The 19,529-nt window shown below is 40.2% G+C and overlaps 1 protein-coding gene across 2 annotated transcripts; it reads right to left on the bottom strand.

Annotated features, from left to right (window-relative positions):
• Nucleotides 1-500: 500 nt before the first annotated feature.
• Nucleotides 501-18,349, bottom strand: gnb2 (guanine nucleotide binding protein (G protein), beta polypeptide 2). Of its 2 annotated transcripts, none has more exons than XM_080434899.1 (11): nt 17,609-18,349; nt 13,862-13,962; nt 11,381-11,419; nt 10,723-10,829; nt 6,289-6,352; nt 5,526-5,688; nt 4,492-4,558; nt 3,816-4,017; nt 2,901-3,117; nt 2,240-2,383; nt 501-2,189 (listed from the first exon to the last, which is right to left on the bottom strand). In XM_080434899.1, exons 2-10 carry the CDS (start codon nt 13,916-13,918, stop codon nt 2,277-2,279), a joined length of 1,023 nt encoding a protein of 340 aa, XP_080291025.1. In that variant the 5' UTR covers nt 13,919-13,962; nt 17,609-18,349; the 3' UTR covers nt 501-2,189; nt 2,240-2,276. The 2 variants fall into 2 exon arrangements, with proteins under 2 accessions (XP_080291025.1, XP_080291024.1); XM_080434898.1 differs by having other exon boundaries at nt 501-2,185.
• Between the last annotated feature and the right edge of the window lie 1,180 nt (nt 18,350-19,529).

Below are 19,529 nucleotides of genomic sequence, written 5' to 3'. Positions count from 1 at the left end.
TCTGATTACCTAAAATAAATATATTTCATGGAATATGTTTATAGGTGAAAGACTCATTGTCTGTATTAATGTTATACTTTATGGTTGTGAAATAAAATTCATAGCCCCAAAAAGTAGCACTGCAGCACCCTCTGGTGGCTGATGCTCTATATGCCTTTTAAAATGGATTGATTTATCTAATTGCGTAAGGCTCGTTACGGTAATTAAATTGTGGTAATTGAATTTAAGAAAATTTCACATTTATGGTTACGCTTCCCAGTACCTTATGTTCAATGGCCTGTTTCACAAAATGACACATTACTAATTAACCCTCACTTGTTTTCCTTCCTAAATTGTGGTTCTTCAATGTGAACAGAAGTAGGAGGCAGTTTAGAAAATGTACAGTAATTGATTGGTTTTGCCATCATTGTAGAAATGAGAAAATGTGGGTCCTCGATATTTCACCATGCAGAAAAAGTGGTGTTAAAATAACAGCTTTAGGGGAAACAAAAAAACACTGGCAAGGCTATGTGTATTTATTAATAGTATGTACAGATCTACCATCATAAAGTTGATATATTGACAAAGTCAAAGTATGAATATTGGCCCCCACTTGTTGTCTGTTCATAATTTGTATCCCACTCACCTTATGAATCTTTAATTATTAATTTCATCATTATTCCAATAATCAAAGTGTATCTGAGGCACACAGGGAAAACATGAATAAGATAAGTGTAAAAACAAAAAAAGAAAAGAAAAAAAGTAATACAACAAAACTTTCAAAATTGAAACTTTGTGTACTTATGCGTGGGTGTACATGGCTATAAAAAAATGGTAACTCATTGTGGTGTTTAGTTTATGTTAGAAGAAAAGAATGGATATTTTCCATGGACCGTTATCATTGGTCCAGTCTGACTGCTCTCAGCAACTCTGGTGGTCAGTAATCTGTTTAATATTAATGGATCACTTTACATATCCTGTAGCTTTCCTCATTCCTTCACATTAGTTATTGACATAAATGTGTAGTTACAGAAATTCAGTTTGAAGTGCATTTTGGACTTTATAGTTGACAAAGACAATAACTTCCTCTCCACTGTTAAGCTCAAGGAGGACTGATCTGTCAGAAAGTGTGTGTGTATGTGTGTGTTTGTGTGTTGATCATGTGAATGTACGTAGGCCTATAGCTTGAGAGCTGTAAACTGGCAGACTCAGCCAATTACTACAGTGCAGTGCAGAGTCCTTGCATGTGCTAATGAGATACCCAGGTATTATGAGCCAAATGCCTGATTTATATGTGGTTACGCACCTGAAATAGCAGTTCAACAAGCTCATAACACATCACAGCACAATGTATTGTGAGCTTGTAGATCTGTTATTTCTGGTGCACGACACCCACATCACAACTTAGGTATAAAATGAGGCTTAAACTGTTGCTTTGGATGTTCCTGATGGTGCAAGTTAGACTAATGACAGCCATATCTAACTGGCGGACAAATATTAAGTACCTCTTCCCCCTTTTTTGGAGAACCACATCCAAAATAAAATATATAAGCTTGTGGTGGGTTTTCCCTTTTCATTAGGCCCACCTTTTTAGTCAGTGCCAGCTGTACCGATTATGCTTAGTTACTCTTGTATGACTGTCGCACGCCACAAAATAGCCGATCTACATGCTCAGTGAGCTGGTAGATTGGCTATTTTCAGCACACAACACTGTTGTACGACGGAATAGAAATCAGGCTTTACTCTACTGCGTGTCAAACGTCTGAAGCCATCAATTGTGCTGCTGATAAACTTTATTGTTACCACTCTCAAACTACAGGCCGTGGATGTGTGAATTTGTGTGTTTTTGTTTCAAGAGGTTTCTGGCAACAAGTGGCATTTATGCACCTCTGTTGGAGCAGCTGTAGAAATTCTATTGTATTTGGGCACGTTTTAAATAGTACAAATGACGTGTTTTGTAACTGTAGCTTTGCTGTTGTGCACATAAATCAGTTGTGGGTAGTGACACCATGTGTTTCGAACCCTTGTGGACTTTTCCTGCATACAATGTGATGTGCATCTGTGTAAACTCATACCTAATTTTTATCACATATATTATGTACAGTACAAGGTTTCAGTCTGTATATGTTGCATACAGTGTGAATACTGTGTGCAAACAATGTGTCCCAAAAATGTGAAGTGTGTGTGTGTGTGTGTGTGTGTGTGTGTGTGTGTGTGTGTGTGTGTGTGTGTGTGTGTGTGTGTGTGTGTGTGTGTGTGTTGTGTGTGTTGTTTATGTGCATGTCTCATGAAACTTGTCAGTTCCAGATCTTAAGGAAGCTATCCCAGGACCCAGTGGATACCGCCATGCCATCATCTGTCACACCTAGACAGCTCACACGATTGTCATGGCCAGCCAGGACTCCTGTTCGAAAAAGGAGAAGACATTTAGTAACCTCTATATAGTATAGATCGCCACATTTTATAGATAGCAGAATGAAATAACACATGTTATATTCATAAGTGATAAAACATTGCCCTATGTTGTCGCCTGATGGATTTGCTTTGGAAATGCTGTAACAACCAAACACGTTGCTTTAATGAAATCTCCTTTCCAAAGTATTGTTTTTTGTTGGAAATAGAGATTTGCATGACCAAAGTAGATTATTCTACTGCTATTAATAACGAATATTAGATTTTTTGCACGTCACCATTGTACAACCAAGTATAATATAGGGCTTAATAGTTAATCAGACTTATCAATTTAGTGGATGATAAAAAAAAATGTATTCGAAATGTTGTGTTGATTCATTGATATACAGTATAAGAAAACCTTTCTTCTGAATTATCCGATTAGCCTACGGTTATTGGTTCTAAATGTCGGTTTCGAAAAAATATAAAAAATTATTTTAGATTAATTGCCACGCCCCAGTTCCACTAACCTGCTCGATCTCCCTTCATGGCATCCCAGATGTTGCAGTTAAAGTCATCATAGCCGGCTAACAGCAGACGTCCGGAGCGTGAGAAAGCCACAGAGGTGATGCCACAGATGATGTTATCATGGGAGTACAGGCTGAGCTCCTGGTCTGCACGCAGGTCAAACAGCCTGCAGGTGGCATCGTCGGAGCCCGTGGCGAATGCACTGCCATTTGGAAAGAACTGAGGAGGAGCAGACGGAAAGCTCATAACATGATCTTTCCGTACAAATCCACATTTCTCGGTCTGTCTTCAGACCTGCCTGGGAAGTGTGGATTTATTTTAAATAAACAGATCCAGGAAGAGGAATCAAGGACATAGAGGACATGATTTAAAGAGAACAAGTCTAAACTGATTGAACTATATTCTAGCCCTGTGATCAGGAAGGGTTCACTTCACATTTTCTGTCAAATCAAGCAACAGAGCTAAGAAACCTTGATGTCATATAGATGTACCATTGACAGTGGCTGGCTGCTATATATAGTTATTAACACCATAATATACAGGTTGGCTGTGGTATGCAATAGGATATCTATTTATAAATGCACATAATATGTGTGAGTCAGTCCGTCGTTTAACTTGAGCACAAACCGACCGACTTCCAACTTGGCGTGTGTATCACAAGAACTAGGTTGGACGAGCGATTGCCCACAACTGACAATCCAAAGATCTATATCTGTCTGTCTGTCTGTCATTGTAGTGAAAACAGGGCTTTAGATGAACACAGAATAATTTCCAGTGTAGATTGGTGTCCCAGGGATTAAAAATTGTTTATCAAATGCTGGTCCATGGTCTAATGCTTATCAAACTGGGGGTCCTTGAAATTCAAAAGCTTTGAGAACCACACTGAACTAGGTCATTAATGATGTCGACACACTCACACAGACGGCGTTGATGTCCGACTCATGGCCCGTGAAGGTCTGCCGGCACATGCTGTCCCTAATGTCCCACAGTTTGATGGAGGCATCACAGGCTCCCGACACAAAGGTGCGGAGGTCGGGGGACAGGGACAGACTCATGACATCACCACTGTGGCCTGAAAACACTGTGGTTTGTTGACTCGTCTCAATGTCCCACAGTGCACTGGGGTAAAGAGCATCCAGTTAGTCCGATCCCTATGCAGTAAAATCATTCATCGTTCATTTAACTCCAGAGTGTGTACAGATGTAACCAAATGGAACCTTACCCCTTTGTTAAGGTTTGTTTATGTCATACTCTCACATGGCACAACTGAAATACGTGAATATGTAAAGTATCTATGAACAAATTATAATAAAATAAAAGGGAGGATAAAAGCACAATCTGAACACAAATCTACACATGAATTGGCCTAAAACAATAATGGTGAAGTTCAAAAAGTACAGTATTTTGGCATTTAAAAGACTTGTTTTCAGAATATTTCATCATTTTGACTCACTGAGACGGGTCCATTTGTTTACATTTGTACACTCAAGGGTTAAATGAATACTCAGGATTCTACCGTCTATTGGTTTGAATAGTGATACGTGCAGTTACTTGTAAGGTATGTGTTTGGATCTTCATTTCAATAGGACTTACCATGTGGTGTCCCCCGAACTTGTGATTATTTGATTGTCATCAACGAAACGGCAACAAGACAGGTAACCTAGGACATAGAACATATCACTTGTTTCTGGTATTGTAATAGAGCTATCACAGATGCCAAGCTGTCTTTCACATTAACGTTAAAAAGCCTACCGTAAATACTTAGTTGACTAGGGTCCCCAAGGGCTCTATACTAGATCCTCCATTATTTCCCTCTAGTCTACGCCAAATTTCTCCACCGAAAAGAGCTGATCTACAGGCCATCTACAAGCCGATCTACAAGCTCCCAATACGATACTTTGTGAGCTTGTTGATCAGCTATTCGAATGGAACCTGGCACCTTCCGTTTCCCAGGCGGCCTCTCTCTTACCCATTCAGTTATGGCAGAGGAGTAGAGGAGTCCTTGTTACTTCTTTCAGTGTTTCACGCAGTGTTGCCAGATGTACGATAATTATCATATTTGTATGATAATGTTACCCTCTGTACGATCAATAATGCCAAAAATGCCCAAATGTACGATAATTTCGACGTACCACAAAAAAGTGTGTGAATGTACTAACTAAATTCCCTGGCTGCTGATTCGGGATCTGGTTTGGCTTTTCAAAATAAGTCAATCTGATCTTCCTAGATCTGTACTTGGAGGCATTAAAAACACCGGTTGCGTCTTTCCAGTCCAGTTTCAGGCTTTTATTTGTGTAAAGGTCCAGGAAGTTGTCTGATTCCACGCACCATATGTGACGCGTTTTTGTCTCAAAGAAGGTTTTCTCTTAAAATAAATACGCAATCGTTGGTGAAATTACATATTTACGCCTGTGATTTCTCTTTAATGGCTGTGTACGATAAGTTTTCTTTCAAATACGATAATTTTAGGCCACCCGGGTACGATAATTTAACATTCCCCATCTGGCATCACTGGTTTCACGTAACGTACCAGAATCACCACTCCATGTAACTGCTAAAATAGAATCTGGTCATTGTACGAGTCGTTTTCCAGTGCGTGTATGAGACGGTCAACGGTGCAAGTTTACCTGTGTGGCCAGGTAATTCCCTGCTGACCCTGACGTTGCCCTCGCGGGTCTTCAAGCAGTAAATGGAGCAGATGTTGTCCAGACCTCCACAGGCCACATAGTTCCCAGAGGGAGCGTACGCACACGTCATTACCCAAGAGGAGCGCAGGGGAATGGCATGCATCTAGGAGATAAGATATACAGTGTCAGGCAGTGGAGATATATGGACAATTTGTATTGGCTCTAAGAGAAATGGTTATTCTTATGGTTAAAGGTTTGTAGAACTGCAGGCTTATAAATAGGAAAACATTCAGGTTAGGATGGGTGGGCCACAAACACTTTCAAGATTTTTAGGTGGGCCCTGATCCAGTAAAAGTAAGGTCTGGGGACCACCAGTGGTCCTTGAGGGGGTTCCAGGTGGTCCCCAGCTAAATGATGGAGAGTTGGTAACCAAAAGGACCCTTATAGATCTTTAACTCATGAGTGTAAATTTGGTTTAATTTTACGCTCTCAAGGGTTACATTATTGTTAAACATCTGCATTACTTAAATAAAGAATTGTTGCTTTGATCAACGTTTGCCCGTTATCTCTCCTATGGTACCACATAAATACAGCATGGAATTGTGGACAAAATCGTATCCAACGATTACAAAATATTCTAAGTTTTGGGTCCGAGAGGCTAAATCTCATCAAATGGTGGTCCGTGGGCCGAATAAATAATGGGCCTTGATATGAAAAGGGTTGAAAACCACTGCATTAGACAATATTACTTGCATGACTTTACCTTGTTAGTGGTGTAGCTGTCCCAGATGATTAGCTTTCCATCTTGAGAGGCACTGACCAGAAGTCTGTGGAGACAGATGATTCATTCAACATTTTATACCTTTCCTGTACAGCTGTAACCATTAACATGCATCAACCATAGACATACGCTATGGTTTCTGATGAAGTAGATGCTATAGATTAGAACTTAATTTAAATGCACCTCACATTTTCCATAGTAACTGGTCTACATGGAAAAAAAATAAAAAATTAAGAAAACTGATAAGTGTTATTTGTTTGTGCATTGTTGGAGTTTGATAATAAATACTGAATGACCAAAGGAATTTCAAATGCGAGTGTACGTATTTTACAGTGTCCCAGGTGTCATTTACAGTAGGGGGAAGAAGGTATGGAGTCTCTTCTTAATCCCGTGGGGGAAATGCAGCTTCACCCAGCTGATGCCATGACGGTCATGAATAGCACTCAGGGGGGGGAGCAGTTAGGGGTTAAGTGTCTTGCTCAGAGACACTTTGACATAGACGGGAGGTGAACCGGTGACCTTCTGATTACCTGATAGCCTCTCTACCCACTAAGCATATTAGTCATGCAAGTGTACTGTACAAACACATGTACAGTATTTGGGACAGGCTCACATTGTGTTGTTTTTATTCCATGCTGGTGGTTAAAAGATCTGATGAGTAGAAAACTTTAAATCACTATCGGAGCAACACAGACTTCAACAGAGTTACTGGCAATTTAGTTATTCGTCTATTTTTTAAGCTCTGTTGCAAGGTCACCGTTTCAAAGCTGGTAAATGACAGGCTTAATTAACCATATGAACCCCTATTCTGGGCATGTCATAATAGGTTCAGGGTGGTCTTTGTTGTTACATCTTGTGTAGTTACATAAGAGTAAAAATAGTTTTTGTCTGGCTTCAGATAGCTTCTTCATAATAGGCAAACATTTGGCAAAAATAGCAGATCTAGGCTATTTTTGGCTAAAGATTTGGTGTAGAGGGAAAACAAGGTGGAGGCCAAGAATAGACACCTGGGGGTATGTAGGGTTTAAATGGTTAAGGCCTTTCTTTACTGCACATTTCCTCACTCAGTCACAACATAATACTCCATACTGCTGCATAGCAGTATCAAACACAAATATTAGTGTATAATACAGAGATTTATATATTTGTATATGAATATTTTTATGTATTACAAATCTATTAGTCTATTGTCAGCACTGTACAAGGCCGGCCCTATGAAAACAGACAGGGGTACTTGCCAAAAATAAAAACTGAATTAATTCAAATGATCATAGTATAAGATTCGGCTGGCACAGCTGGCATTCAGTCGGTGCTAGCATAAGGTATATGAACCGGACATGGCCCAGATGTGGCAGAGGTGGCAAGGTTTTTAAGGCGGCAAACAGATGTCAAAATGTGGCCTGTGTTCCACATTTACGTATATGACCTGTCTTGTCCCACAGTTACAATGTAATTTCAGGTATTTTTGAGTAAGTTGCTAATATTTATTTAATACTTCACTGACTTCGGCGTCCTTAAAGCAAAACAAAGCTGTTCATTGTGGTTGTGTTTTTCATACAACAGCAGTTAAAAATATTACTTTATTCATTTAGCCCCAGCTAGCAAAACCCGACCAACGATAGCGTTACATAAGTCCATTCTTGGCGGCAGAGTGGAAGCGTCATTCCTCTGTCCTGGAACAGTTGAGCCACTGAAGTCAAAATCTGGAGGTGACTGAACTAGAGAATGCATTAACCACTTGAACCCCAAGTGTTCTGGGGGGGAACATTCGCCAGAAATGGCCAATCGTTGTGAGCTTGTAGATCTGCTTTGGTGTGGTATGGATTTGGTGTGGAAGGAAATAAGAGCAGACCCAGTACAGACCCAGTATAGAGGGTTTATGTGGCATTTGGTGGCAAGTCGTTGACATGCCGTGCCCATTTCAACACATTTACACTTTTGAATGCATAGCACTACCAAATGTAGATTAGACTCAGTCGCGTAACGAGGCAACAGTATGCCCCGACGCGAGGTGGTCACAGCGGGCCCTCATGAACGCGCGCGCGTGCATGTGCGCCCGGATTTTTTTTTTGCAGTTATTAGTGGTTTCTGATACTTTTTTCGTGGGTTTGTGACGGATTTCGGGTACATAAACAACGGTTTTGTAACAATGTTAAGGGGCACACCCAGGTTTGTTTTTTAATTCATATATTTTTTTTTTATATATAATTTGTATTTTTTTTTTCTGGGTGGGGAGGTGCCCCTAACGTCATGGGCCCCAACGCAACCGCGTTGTCTGCGTGACGGTAGTGACGCCCCTGATTAGACTACAGGGTTTGTTTGGAGAAGTCACAGAGATTCATTTTTCTTCTATCCATTGCTCCTCTACCTGGAGTTAAGAAAGGGAGTGATGATAGGTTGCGTGCAAAAAAATCTGAATTACACTTGAAAATAAAATAGCAAAATTATGATTAATTTTTGGATTTTGAAATTAACAATCCTCCTATAATTCTACAAACCTGTCCTCAAAATCTCTCTGTTCTGCCCGGTTCCCCTCAGTGGCTGGAGCAATTAATCTGAATTTGCACATGGGCATTGACCATTAGCATATGCACAAAATAATGACGCCCGTTTTTCACTTTCCCAAAATGTAAGCGGTTTATTAGCGTTTTTATGTAAACACCAGCTATTGTCACAAGGTTACAGCCGTTGCCATGGTAACAGCCCTGCATGGGATGATCATCAAACTGCGCGGTTACAGCCCTGCGGCTACAGCCCTGCATGGGATGATCATCAAACTGCGCATGCGTGGAATCCGCGGACCCACTGTTAGTACTGTTGCCGTCCGGAACACACAGAGAACGCGAATAAACTTATGAAGGACTTTCATTTACGGGCCGTGTACAATCACACTGCGTTTTAAGAGTGGGAGGGTGCTTTGGATATCATCTTCATACTACTAGCACGCAAATTCACACGTGCAATGTTCGAATCCAGGTTGTGGATCAGCTCAAACAGCTTAAACATCAACGTGTGTGTGTGTGTGTGTGTGTGTGTGTGTGTGTGTGTGTGTGTGTGTGTGTGTGTGTGTGTGTGTGTGTGTGTGTGTGTGTGTGTGTGTGTGTGTGTTCGACTCATAGGAACACACATAACTAAAAGTCTGCCCAATATTTTGAGTGCGCACATCCCCGGGTATGGACTATAATAATAATAATAACAATAATGCTAATATCTATTGGCTCTGTGGTTCAAACCCAATATTAGACACGATGTCACGGAGTAAAAAAGCTAATGAAATTAGCTAACCTGGCCTTAAAGTGGACTGACTTAAGGTAGACCAGTGATTCTACAAAGAGCTAATGTGACACCAACTCATAACACCTGTCTCATCAAAGTCTCAACGAGATGCAGTCACATTACTCATACCAATATCAAATATCTCCATTATGCAACTATAAAGTACAATGTTATATACATTGTAGGATAGTAATGGATTAATGTTTCTTCGTTACTTCAACATTTAACACACAATTTGACATATATTGTGGGTGGTTGGTAATGAATATGGTATTGAATATATTGGAAGGGGTCCTTGGGGCCAAACTGGTTTGGGACTATTGCTGTGCAGCACATAACCCAATGTCTGTTAATACCTTGACTGCACACATCCCGGGTATGGACAGTGGTGTAAAGTAACTAAGTACATTTACTCGAGTACTGTACTTAAGTACAATTTTGAGGTACTTTTACTTTACTGGAGTATTTCCAATTGTCTATACTTTTACTTCTACTCCACTACATCTCAGAGGCAAATGTTGTACTTTTACTCCACTACAATTATTTGAAAACTTTAGTTACTAGTTACTTTGCAATTATCAATTATTATATTATAAAACATACATTAACCACTTTAGCCCTATTTCATACCTAGGCTATTTGAAAATAGCCGATCTACAAGCTCTCAACGCGTCGCATCGCGACACGTTGTGAGCTTGTAGATCTGCTATTTTCAAACATTTTAGTACTTTAACTTTTGGTACTTTAAGTACATTTTGATACCAATACTTTTGTACTTTTACTCAAGTAAATTTTGAATTCTGGACTTTTACTTGTAACAGAGTATTTCTATATTGCAGTATTGATACTTTTACTTAAGTAAAATATCTGAGTACTTTTTCCACCACTGGGTATGGACTAGTAATAGTAAAGACTGAGCCGACTGAGGTAACTCAGTCGGTATAGAGCTCTCGCCTTTGGACCACAAGGTCATGGGTTCGATCCCGGGCACCGCCAACTCAGCGTATGAGTAGCACGGCTTGGGTTCAGCTTCACCCAGCTGATGGCTGTTCAGATGATCATGATGAGCGCTCTACCCACTAAACTACAACCACCCTCAAAGTGCATGGGCGTACCCATAGATCTTACTACTAAACCCACCTTGAGTCGGTGCCCCAGTGCATGGCATAGATCTTAGCAAGGTGACCGCGAAGAGTGCGCCTTGTCCGCATCTGGATCCTCCCTACAGGATCCAGACCTGCAGTTATCTGTAAATCAAATAGAGATACGTTTGTCAAAACATCAGAGTGCATTTGTTCCACAGTTATAACATTTTACTTACACGCTCACAATGCGTTAACGAGAGTAGTGCCCAGTCCCCCCCCCCCCAAAAAAAATCTACCTCTATTGCCCAGTTTTCAACTCTTCCGAAAGACTGGGCACCTCTAGTCCCCTCTCTTCCGGGAAATAAAATGCTGCCCAGATTTCCCTAGTGCCCACTCCCTGTATCCTGGTAAACCAATCGTTACTTATTCATGGATAACTTGGTTAAGACTGAAGATGGTTACCAAAAATGTCTCACTTATTCTTACCTCACCTCACCTATTCACAAGTATTTATGCATGAGGGTTATTAGCTATGTATGCGTTTCAATAGTAATAATGTATTAATGACGGTTACTGAAAGAGTCGTGATTATGAAGCAATTATTAATGCATTCAAATAAAACCACACAAGGCACCATATACAACAATACAACAATATTGTGTTGGACCTGCCCAACCGAGCCTATAGACAGGTATTTGGATAATGACACTGACCTGTGTCAACGTTGAATCCCCGCAGGCTTTCCTGGCATCCTAAAAACATAGAATCATTGCATTAATTAAAAAGAAAATAAATAAATGAAACAAAAAGTAAATGTCTCATCTCTTTTTGTCAGGGAGAAATCCTTTGGTTTTTTTCTTGCAACATTGGTCCAAAGATGATAATATGACATGGGATCCTCTCGACAAACAGGCTTACATTTTGTGGCGGTAAGGAGAGAACGTTCTTGAGACTTTAAAAGGAGATCAGTAATAAGATACCGGAGGTGGAAATTAGACACTTGTGACTTCACTAATAATAACTTGACATTTCTATATACTTTTAAAAACATACTTTCACCTTTGTGTTCAGCCATATTCTACTCTTACTTAACTCTTTGCCTGCCATGGACGATTTAACGCGTCGAATTCTGCCAACGACGAGTTTGGACAAGTTTTTATTTTCAGTGGTTTTTCACTGCCTGATGACGACCGGAATTGACGTAATTTAAAAAAATTAAAGCTTGTTTACTTCCTGTTTATTTCCTATGGGGAAATGGCTATATCTCTGCTAGATCTCCGTTCCTCTTGCTTTACAGCAAAAACAAGCCTCATTCAAATGGCCGCAGCTGTGCAATGGATTACCCCGAGCAGATAACATTTTTTTTCGTAAACTACCGGACCCCCGTGCATGTAATGAGCCGATCTCCATGATGACGGAGGTCACAGAGCTGGATAGATAGATAGGATACTTTATTGCCAGTTTAAATAAAAAGTCACAACAGTGTCATTCATTAATAAAAAGCCAACGTGGACTATACACAAAAAAGCTGTAGCTTGTTTCCATTGTGGTCCACTGGAGAATATTCCATGATTTTTCAAAAAGGTACAATAAAATCGCCGTTTTAGCTGGCAGCAGTGGCACACTATTGCACTATTACTCTGGCAGTTAAAGAGTTACGGTAAGTTTTATTTATAGATAATCTAAGAGTAGTAAGTAAATGGGTATGTATCATTCTGGACTTGTTTTAAAATAGCTCAAAAGTCATCATTCTGAAATACTTGGGCTGAAAATGATCCATCATATTGTTTGCAGGGGTCACACAAAAATGTGCCAATGGGGCACATTATACAGCTGTGGTACAGTTTGCACAAATACAGTAGCAGTATCTTTTCATGAGTTACCCTTGAACGTATGCTTGAGTCATTGTGTAAACAAATACCTTTACTTTATGCCGGGTTCACACTGCAAGACTTTAGTGCAGCTTATCCACTCGCAAAATGTTTTTTCACCAACAAAGCCTCAGATCAAAGTCATCAATCTAATCAAGATCGGACGCAAATCAGGGTTCGCTGATTCTATGACATTATAATATCTTTACATTAATACAGTTAGAGCATTGGTTGGAATCTATATAGTAATGTCCAGTATGCTACCTATCTATCTGACAGACGGAGATGCAGAGATAGAATCAATAGAATTAGAATAGAAACAGTCCGAGGGGAAATTGTATACCACAGTTGCTCAAGTAAAACAAACATGACTGTCTGCAGACTTTGAAAGTCGTGCAGTGTTTAGAGGACATTACCCTGACAAGTAGGGCTGCAACTATCGATTAGGCCTATTTTCTTAGATATTATTCTATCTATTAATTCTTCAATTAATCAAGTATGCGTGTTATTTTTTGTATTATTTAAATATCATTGAATCGACACAAAAAAATATCAAATTGATTTTTGTTTGTCTGATTAACCACTTAAGGCCTATTTTATACTGTACTTCGTCATACAATGGTGTCGCACAAATAGCAGAAATTCCCGAATGTACAAGCTCAGCTTGTAGATCTGCTACTTTAGCTATTTTTGTAAATGTTTGAAGATTTCAATTATCGATAATTTTATAGTTTTTTTTTTAAATCATGAATTGATTACTTTGATCAACTGTTGCACACCTAATGACAAGCACATGTTAATTAACCACTTAAACCCCATATGGTTGAGCAGAGTCCTTCAGGGCTCTATATGGTGTCTTTTCTGTTTTCTGTTAATGTGGGGAAAGCTTTAGCTGAAAATAGCCAATCGACAATAGCCTGGCATGCCCAGACTAATATCACTGTGTAGATATTAGTCTGGAATCTCTGTGTGGAACCAGCATTTCCAAGGGCCGAATTAAAAAAAATGCCTCTGGTGATAAACCCGCCCCATATTTGCATAGTGGGCCCTGATTGGTCCCTCACTAATTCGGAGGGAGTGAAATCCAATCACAACTGAGCGGTGCCAGACCAAATCTGCCGAGGGCCAATTTTTTTGGGGAATGGCAGATCCGTCTGGTTTCCAGGCTAGATCGACAAGCTCACAACGTGACGCCGCGTTGTGAGCTTGTCGATCTGCTATCTGGAAAGCTTTCCCCACAATACGGATGCTGGGGTTGTGCTGTGGTTAAATAAAAAAGCAAAACGTTATATTGTTGGGAAGAAAATGCCAGCTCAGACTTACTCTTATCTGGTTCCGAAGTTGCTCGGCCTCCTGGCGTAGCTGCTCCAACTCACTCATGATGTATTTCTCCTGGGCCGTCGCCTGGTGCGGAGGGTGACGGGCTGTCATGATTACACATTTAAGTTGACCATTAATTGTCACACAAATAATTGTGATAAACGATTTAAATTGTTTTTAGCATTGAACATCGGAACCTTTTGTATTAATTAATAATTAATTTCTGTTTGGTTTTTGACGTGTTGTAAGCTTGTAGATCTGCTATTTCTGGATTTTTTTGGAAAATGTATGAACATTTTTCAACATGGAAACAATGATGACGATTATCAAAATAATTGCAATTAAGGCGATCATGTAATAAATGTGACCGGCCTCGGGTGTGTTAGAGATTTAGAAAACATTTCATCTCCATCAGTGGTTCTCAACCTTTTCTGGATCAGGGCCCACTTGAAAATCTCTCAAATATTCTTGGCCCCCCCAGCTTACCCCTTAAGACGGATGGGTCAGATGGGTGGGGGCCACGTGCATTTTTGGAGTTTGTTTATTTTCAATCAATCGATTGTGTTCCGGCTTGGATAAGTGGAACTAACTTCCTCTTTATCTGTATCATAATGAAAACTATGTTTTCCCCCCGAGATTTTACAGAAAACATACCATGACATTATTTTTTAAGTTTTTTATCATATCAATGTTATATTATCATTCAAATCTAAGTGTTTTGCCAATTATTTGGGGGCCCACTGGTTGAGAACCACTGATCTACATATACACTCCTTCATAAGAGTGAATGAACGTTCCATTTGGTGCAGCAGATCAGAGCATTTCTGTGCCTTCAGAATGATCACATTGGTTCCATTTCAACAGAACAGAACACATCCATTCCATATAGCACTAAATTAAGCCAATTTTGTGACAGCTAATGCATTTTGACCCAGGCCTGGGAAAATATTTTAATCTCTGGCTTTACTGAATTCATACAGTGAGAAAAGCCCTGTAATCTGTTTATGACAGTGCAGCCATATCTGGTTTAACTGAGGAACATAATCTGTAATGACTAAGCTTCTATGGAGTATCACAGTCAGGCATCATCTGAATGAACAGGCCTACTCCCTTTAATAATGAATCAGCAGTGGTTCCCAAACAATGGTCACGGACCCCTTTTTATGGGTTGAGACGTAAATATCCCCATTTTTTAAGTGTTGTAAAGGACACGTTTCAAACAAATAACATAAATTGAGAACAAATATATATAATCCATGAATTTAAAGAAAAACATTTCAGAAATTGTGAAAATATAGCTATTTTCACAATTAAATAGGGCTTAAGTTATTAATTCATCATGTGTTTTTGTAAGTCTGGGGAGACACTACAGTGCCCGTACTGGGTGTGTATCAGGTAATGTTCCGCTAAAACTGGACACAATGTTAAGTGTTCTATGTGGCTCCCTGTAGCGTGTCATAATATGATGGAGGCCACTGCAAAATCAAATACTCACACTTTTCATCTAGTCACACTTAGGCTAATAAGTCTAACTGCACCAAAGTTTTATCATCATGTTCTCAATAGGATGATCCTTGATCCCCACATAACGGTTGCACGTCCAAAACTGCATCCCAAAATGGGCACTTTCATTTGCATTTTGTGGGGTCATTCAAATTCACATGAAAACACGACACTGTGAACTGCATATGAGATTTGCATGAACCGTCACTTTTATGCCACTCACTATGCAAACATTGAGCGGGTACATTCTAGAACAGTGGTTCCCAAACCTTTTAGCTCCAGAACCAAAAGAGAAATTTGATGTTTCCCCGGGACGCAAACTAGTGAAATGGCAGATCTATGTGCTCACAATGAATTTGCATTGAATTCGCGGCACGTTGTGAGCTTGTAGATCTAATATTTTCTTCTTAATTTTTCTTATGTATGGAATTTTTTTTATGTATGTATGAATTTCTTTTGATTTTTTTTCCTGAAAAAATAATAATACGTTTCAATATCTTTTGAAATAATAGTAAGGAAACAAAAAACATAAAAAGGTGGGATATTTACTGGCGACCCATAAAATGAGTCGGTGACCCAAACTTGGGTCCCTACCCAGTGTATGTGAACCACTGTTCTAGAATCTAAAGGAATAAAACAGCACATCGCAAAGCTTTCCATACTCTAAAAACAGGAATATGCACACACACAGTAGTACACAGTACAAGGGAGAGCAATTAGCTAGGTCATTGTTCCCTGGGGGAGCCTCTGACCAGATGGATCACACAGCACTAATGGAAGCCAATGGGGGTACATCAGTGGGTCCCAGTCTCCTGGCACAGCTGTTCATTTTACCCAGTAAAGCACTGGGAGGGGTGATGCATCATCGCATTTGAGTTTGAGTGGGAATGGCACACCATTGTCCAGTAAGATGATCAAACGAATATTTTTGGTGTGTGTGTGTGTGTGTGTGTGTGTGTGTGTGTGTGTGTGTGTGTGTGTGTGTGTGTGTGAGGGAGGGAGAGAGATGGTGACATCTTTGACAGATAAGTCAGACCTAGTTTATGTCACATCAAGCCTGTTTAAATCCACAGAGATGTTTTAATTTGTACAATATTTCACATCTCCCAACTAGACGTGCAGAGGCATAAATACATCCCAATACTGTCAAAAAGCATGACTGTGTTGATAATGATGACGATGAAACAACGTACACTTAAACTATCTTTTATATCAAGAGAGTACCTCACCTACCTAGGTTGTTACTCAAATCGTGGGTTTTATTCAGTGGTTCTCAAACTTTTTCATTATATTTGGCCGTGGACCCCCCATCTGAAGATATTTTGTGCCAGGGACCCTCATACAAGATGTATTTGCTTTGTTAAAATGTTAAAATTTCAATTAGCAGATCTACAAGCTCACCGCTCTTCACATCATGATGCGTTGTGTGAGCTTGTAGATCTGCTATTGTCCCACTGTATATAGGATTAAAGTGGTTGCATTTATTTGTATACTATATTAACTGGCGACTCCCTGGAACCCCCCCAAGGACCCCTGGGGGTCCTCGGACCCCACTTTGAGAACCACTGGTTTTATTTATTATTGGCCTTGGAATTCATGTGCTGTAACGTAAGTGACAGTAAGCCCAAGAACATGATGCAAAGTGACAGTAGTGTCCCCACCCCTTGAATGTACAGCATTATGATAGGATGTCTGAGTTTACATAGCATCCATGGCTTAAGACTGAAATTGGCTATAAGCGCAATGAATGCCATAATATGCTGCATCTCTGTCAGAGCAGACATAACGTTTATTTGCCGAGCACTAGCTGGCTTAATAGTCCATTATATCAGATACATGTATCTGTAAATTACAGCACTAACTAAGCCTAAAGCACTAGCACTAGGTTTACGGTTCCTCCCATAGATCTATAAATAATATCCGCAGTAAAAGGGAAACAGATTGTATTGTTCAACACATTCCATTGGGGTTATAGTTCACTGAATTTGGACTTTATCTCGTTTCGGTTTCAAAATGGTAAAACAGCCTATCTAAGCTTCGTTAAATGTAGACTATACAACACTTGATCAGCAGCCATGGATGATGAAAGGCCTTGACCACATCTGCTTTAAAATACGGATGTAAATGTATGTGATCGAAATGATGATCCATGAATATAGGCCCACCACTGGCACATCATCCAGCCATCTTACACCCAATAGGCCATATAGCCTACAATAGTCCCAGGATTTGATAATAGATGACTACCTGTTAATGCTCCCGATGATGTTGCAGCTTTTCTGGCGTGGAAACAACGTTTCACAATGTGTCCTCTTTCTTTTATTCACAATGAGGTGCAGAGAAGATACTGTGCACGTCCACTTTGCTTCGTGTCACGATTTAGGCTATTTCAAATGTACAGTGTTTCCAGAACGTTGAGCAGGCCTATAGAGAATCCATATCTCCCGTTTTAATGGACCTCTTGAAAAGATGAGATCTGCTGTTGTGTTGCCGTTTCCTCTTCGGATCGCCTTGCCTTTTTACATCCGACAACTTCGCTAAAACACACTCGTCTATGCGACATAAGCGCAACTATAAGCTCGTACTTCGTCCACAAATCGACGAATATCCATGAAATGCTGTGATGAATAAATACGATTCAATCGGGTTTTTTTTTTACTCGGATTGTCGTTTTCGTGACGTTGTCCTCGTTTCCTTCCTCTTACTTTGCGAGGCTATTCTCCTCCCTCTCCCCTCACTGACACTTCATGATGACTGTCGCCTCCTCGTCCAAATGTGATCCACTGGATCAATTGCAATGCGTTGCGGCTTAATGCGACTTACATAGAAATAACACGGTCGAAAATGCGACTTGGAGCAGGGAACCCACCCACCGACGATCTACACTAATTTCGCAAAAAACATTGTCGTGAAATGAGCAGACCAGTAGGTTAGATGTCCGTGGAGATCCTTGTGTAGTCTATGCTGTGCTGCTGTGTAAATATTTGGCCTACCAAACGCGTAGGCTAATACAGCTCAATCACGCGATAAATGCTCGCAAAAGGATCTCATAAGCACAAATAAACCACACCCATCCCTCTTAAAGACCCCCAAACCCCTGTGCGACTCTGCAGCTTTCCACAGCACACTGCAGCTTGGAGAGCCTTTATTTGAAATTGCAGCTAATTTCAACAATATGAGTTCTTTATCCACGAGAAATGAAATCCAACAATTAGGAATTATGAGGAATTATCCTCAGATCTTCTTTTATTACATGCCTCGAAGACTTGGAGTAGCACCTCATAATAATTACTGTAGCACATCATCACGATGATCCCTGGAGATGCTACCCAAGGCTGAACTTTTAATTATCCTTGCCTTGATGTGTGAGGGGTGAAGTTAGGCTGACTCTTGAAGCAAAATTATTTCCTAATGTAACTGACATCTATCTATCTATCTATCTATCTATCTATCTATCTATCTAAAATGAAAATAACATTAGGAAATGTGGTTGTTACATAATGTACAAAAGTTCTATCCAAATCCAAGACTACCAAAGATGAGTGGACTCATTTCAGTCTCAAAATGTAATGTTAGTGTTGCTGCATGCAGTGTTATTGTAATTGGTTGATAACAGATTGCAGCAAAAGAAAGAGAGGAATCACAATAAAAGCATGATGTGAAAATGTGGATGGCCCATACTGAATCTGAAACACAGAAGGCACAGACGCTGCTATAGTAGGGAATATGACTGTCCCCTCTTTAGGAAATGGGGTGTTGCTGGCAGCAGTATGTTACTGTAGGCTAGTGGTGTTACAGGGGGCACCTCCAATCACAGATGTTTTGTTAGGCTCAGAACCACCATCTTCCACACATGCTCCATTGGCACCATTGGCATTCAGTGTTTTTCAACCTGGGGTCCAGGCCTCCTTGGGGGAGTCTGTTAAACACAAGTACATGCCCCCCCCCACATGTGTGCAGGCAGGCATGCATGCATTAACACACACATGTGGGGGGTCTCAGCTTTTGCACCTGGAAGAGTGGCCACATAGGGGTGGAGAAGAGTGGGCACTAGGGAAATCTGGGCACCAGGCAGACTGGGCACTGGGGAAACTGTATCCGGTCACTGAAGGGCTTGTACAATTTGTTGAGGAATTCCAAACATCTGACTTTTGGTCCATCAATAAAC

Source organism: Gymnoscopelus braueri (genome assembly GCF_963280865.1).
Source record: "Gymnoscopelus braueri genome assembly, chromosome: 8".
NCBI lineage: Eukaryota > Metazoa > Chordata > Actinopteri > Myctophiformes > Myctophidae > Gymnoscopelus > Gymnoscopelus braueri.
The sequence above is the reverse complement of the archived record's forward strand: the minus strand, read 5'-3'. Positions and strand labels throughout refer to the sequence as shown.

Coding starts and splice junctions, on each gene's coding strand:
- gnb2 (XM_080434899.1), bottom strand. CDS start 13,918: ATGAGTGAGTTGGAGCAGCTACGCCAGGAGGCCGAGCAACTTCGGAAC. Junction 6,353..10,722: donor CACTGGGGCACCGACTCAAG/GTGGGTTTAGTA, acceptor CTGTCTCCACAG/ACTTCTGGTCAGTGCCTCTC. Junction 4,559..5,525: donor GGAATTACCTGGCCACACAG/GTAAACTTGCAC, acceptor TCTATGTCCTAG/GTTACCTGTCTTGTTGCCGT.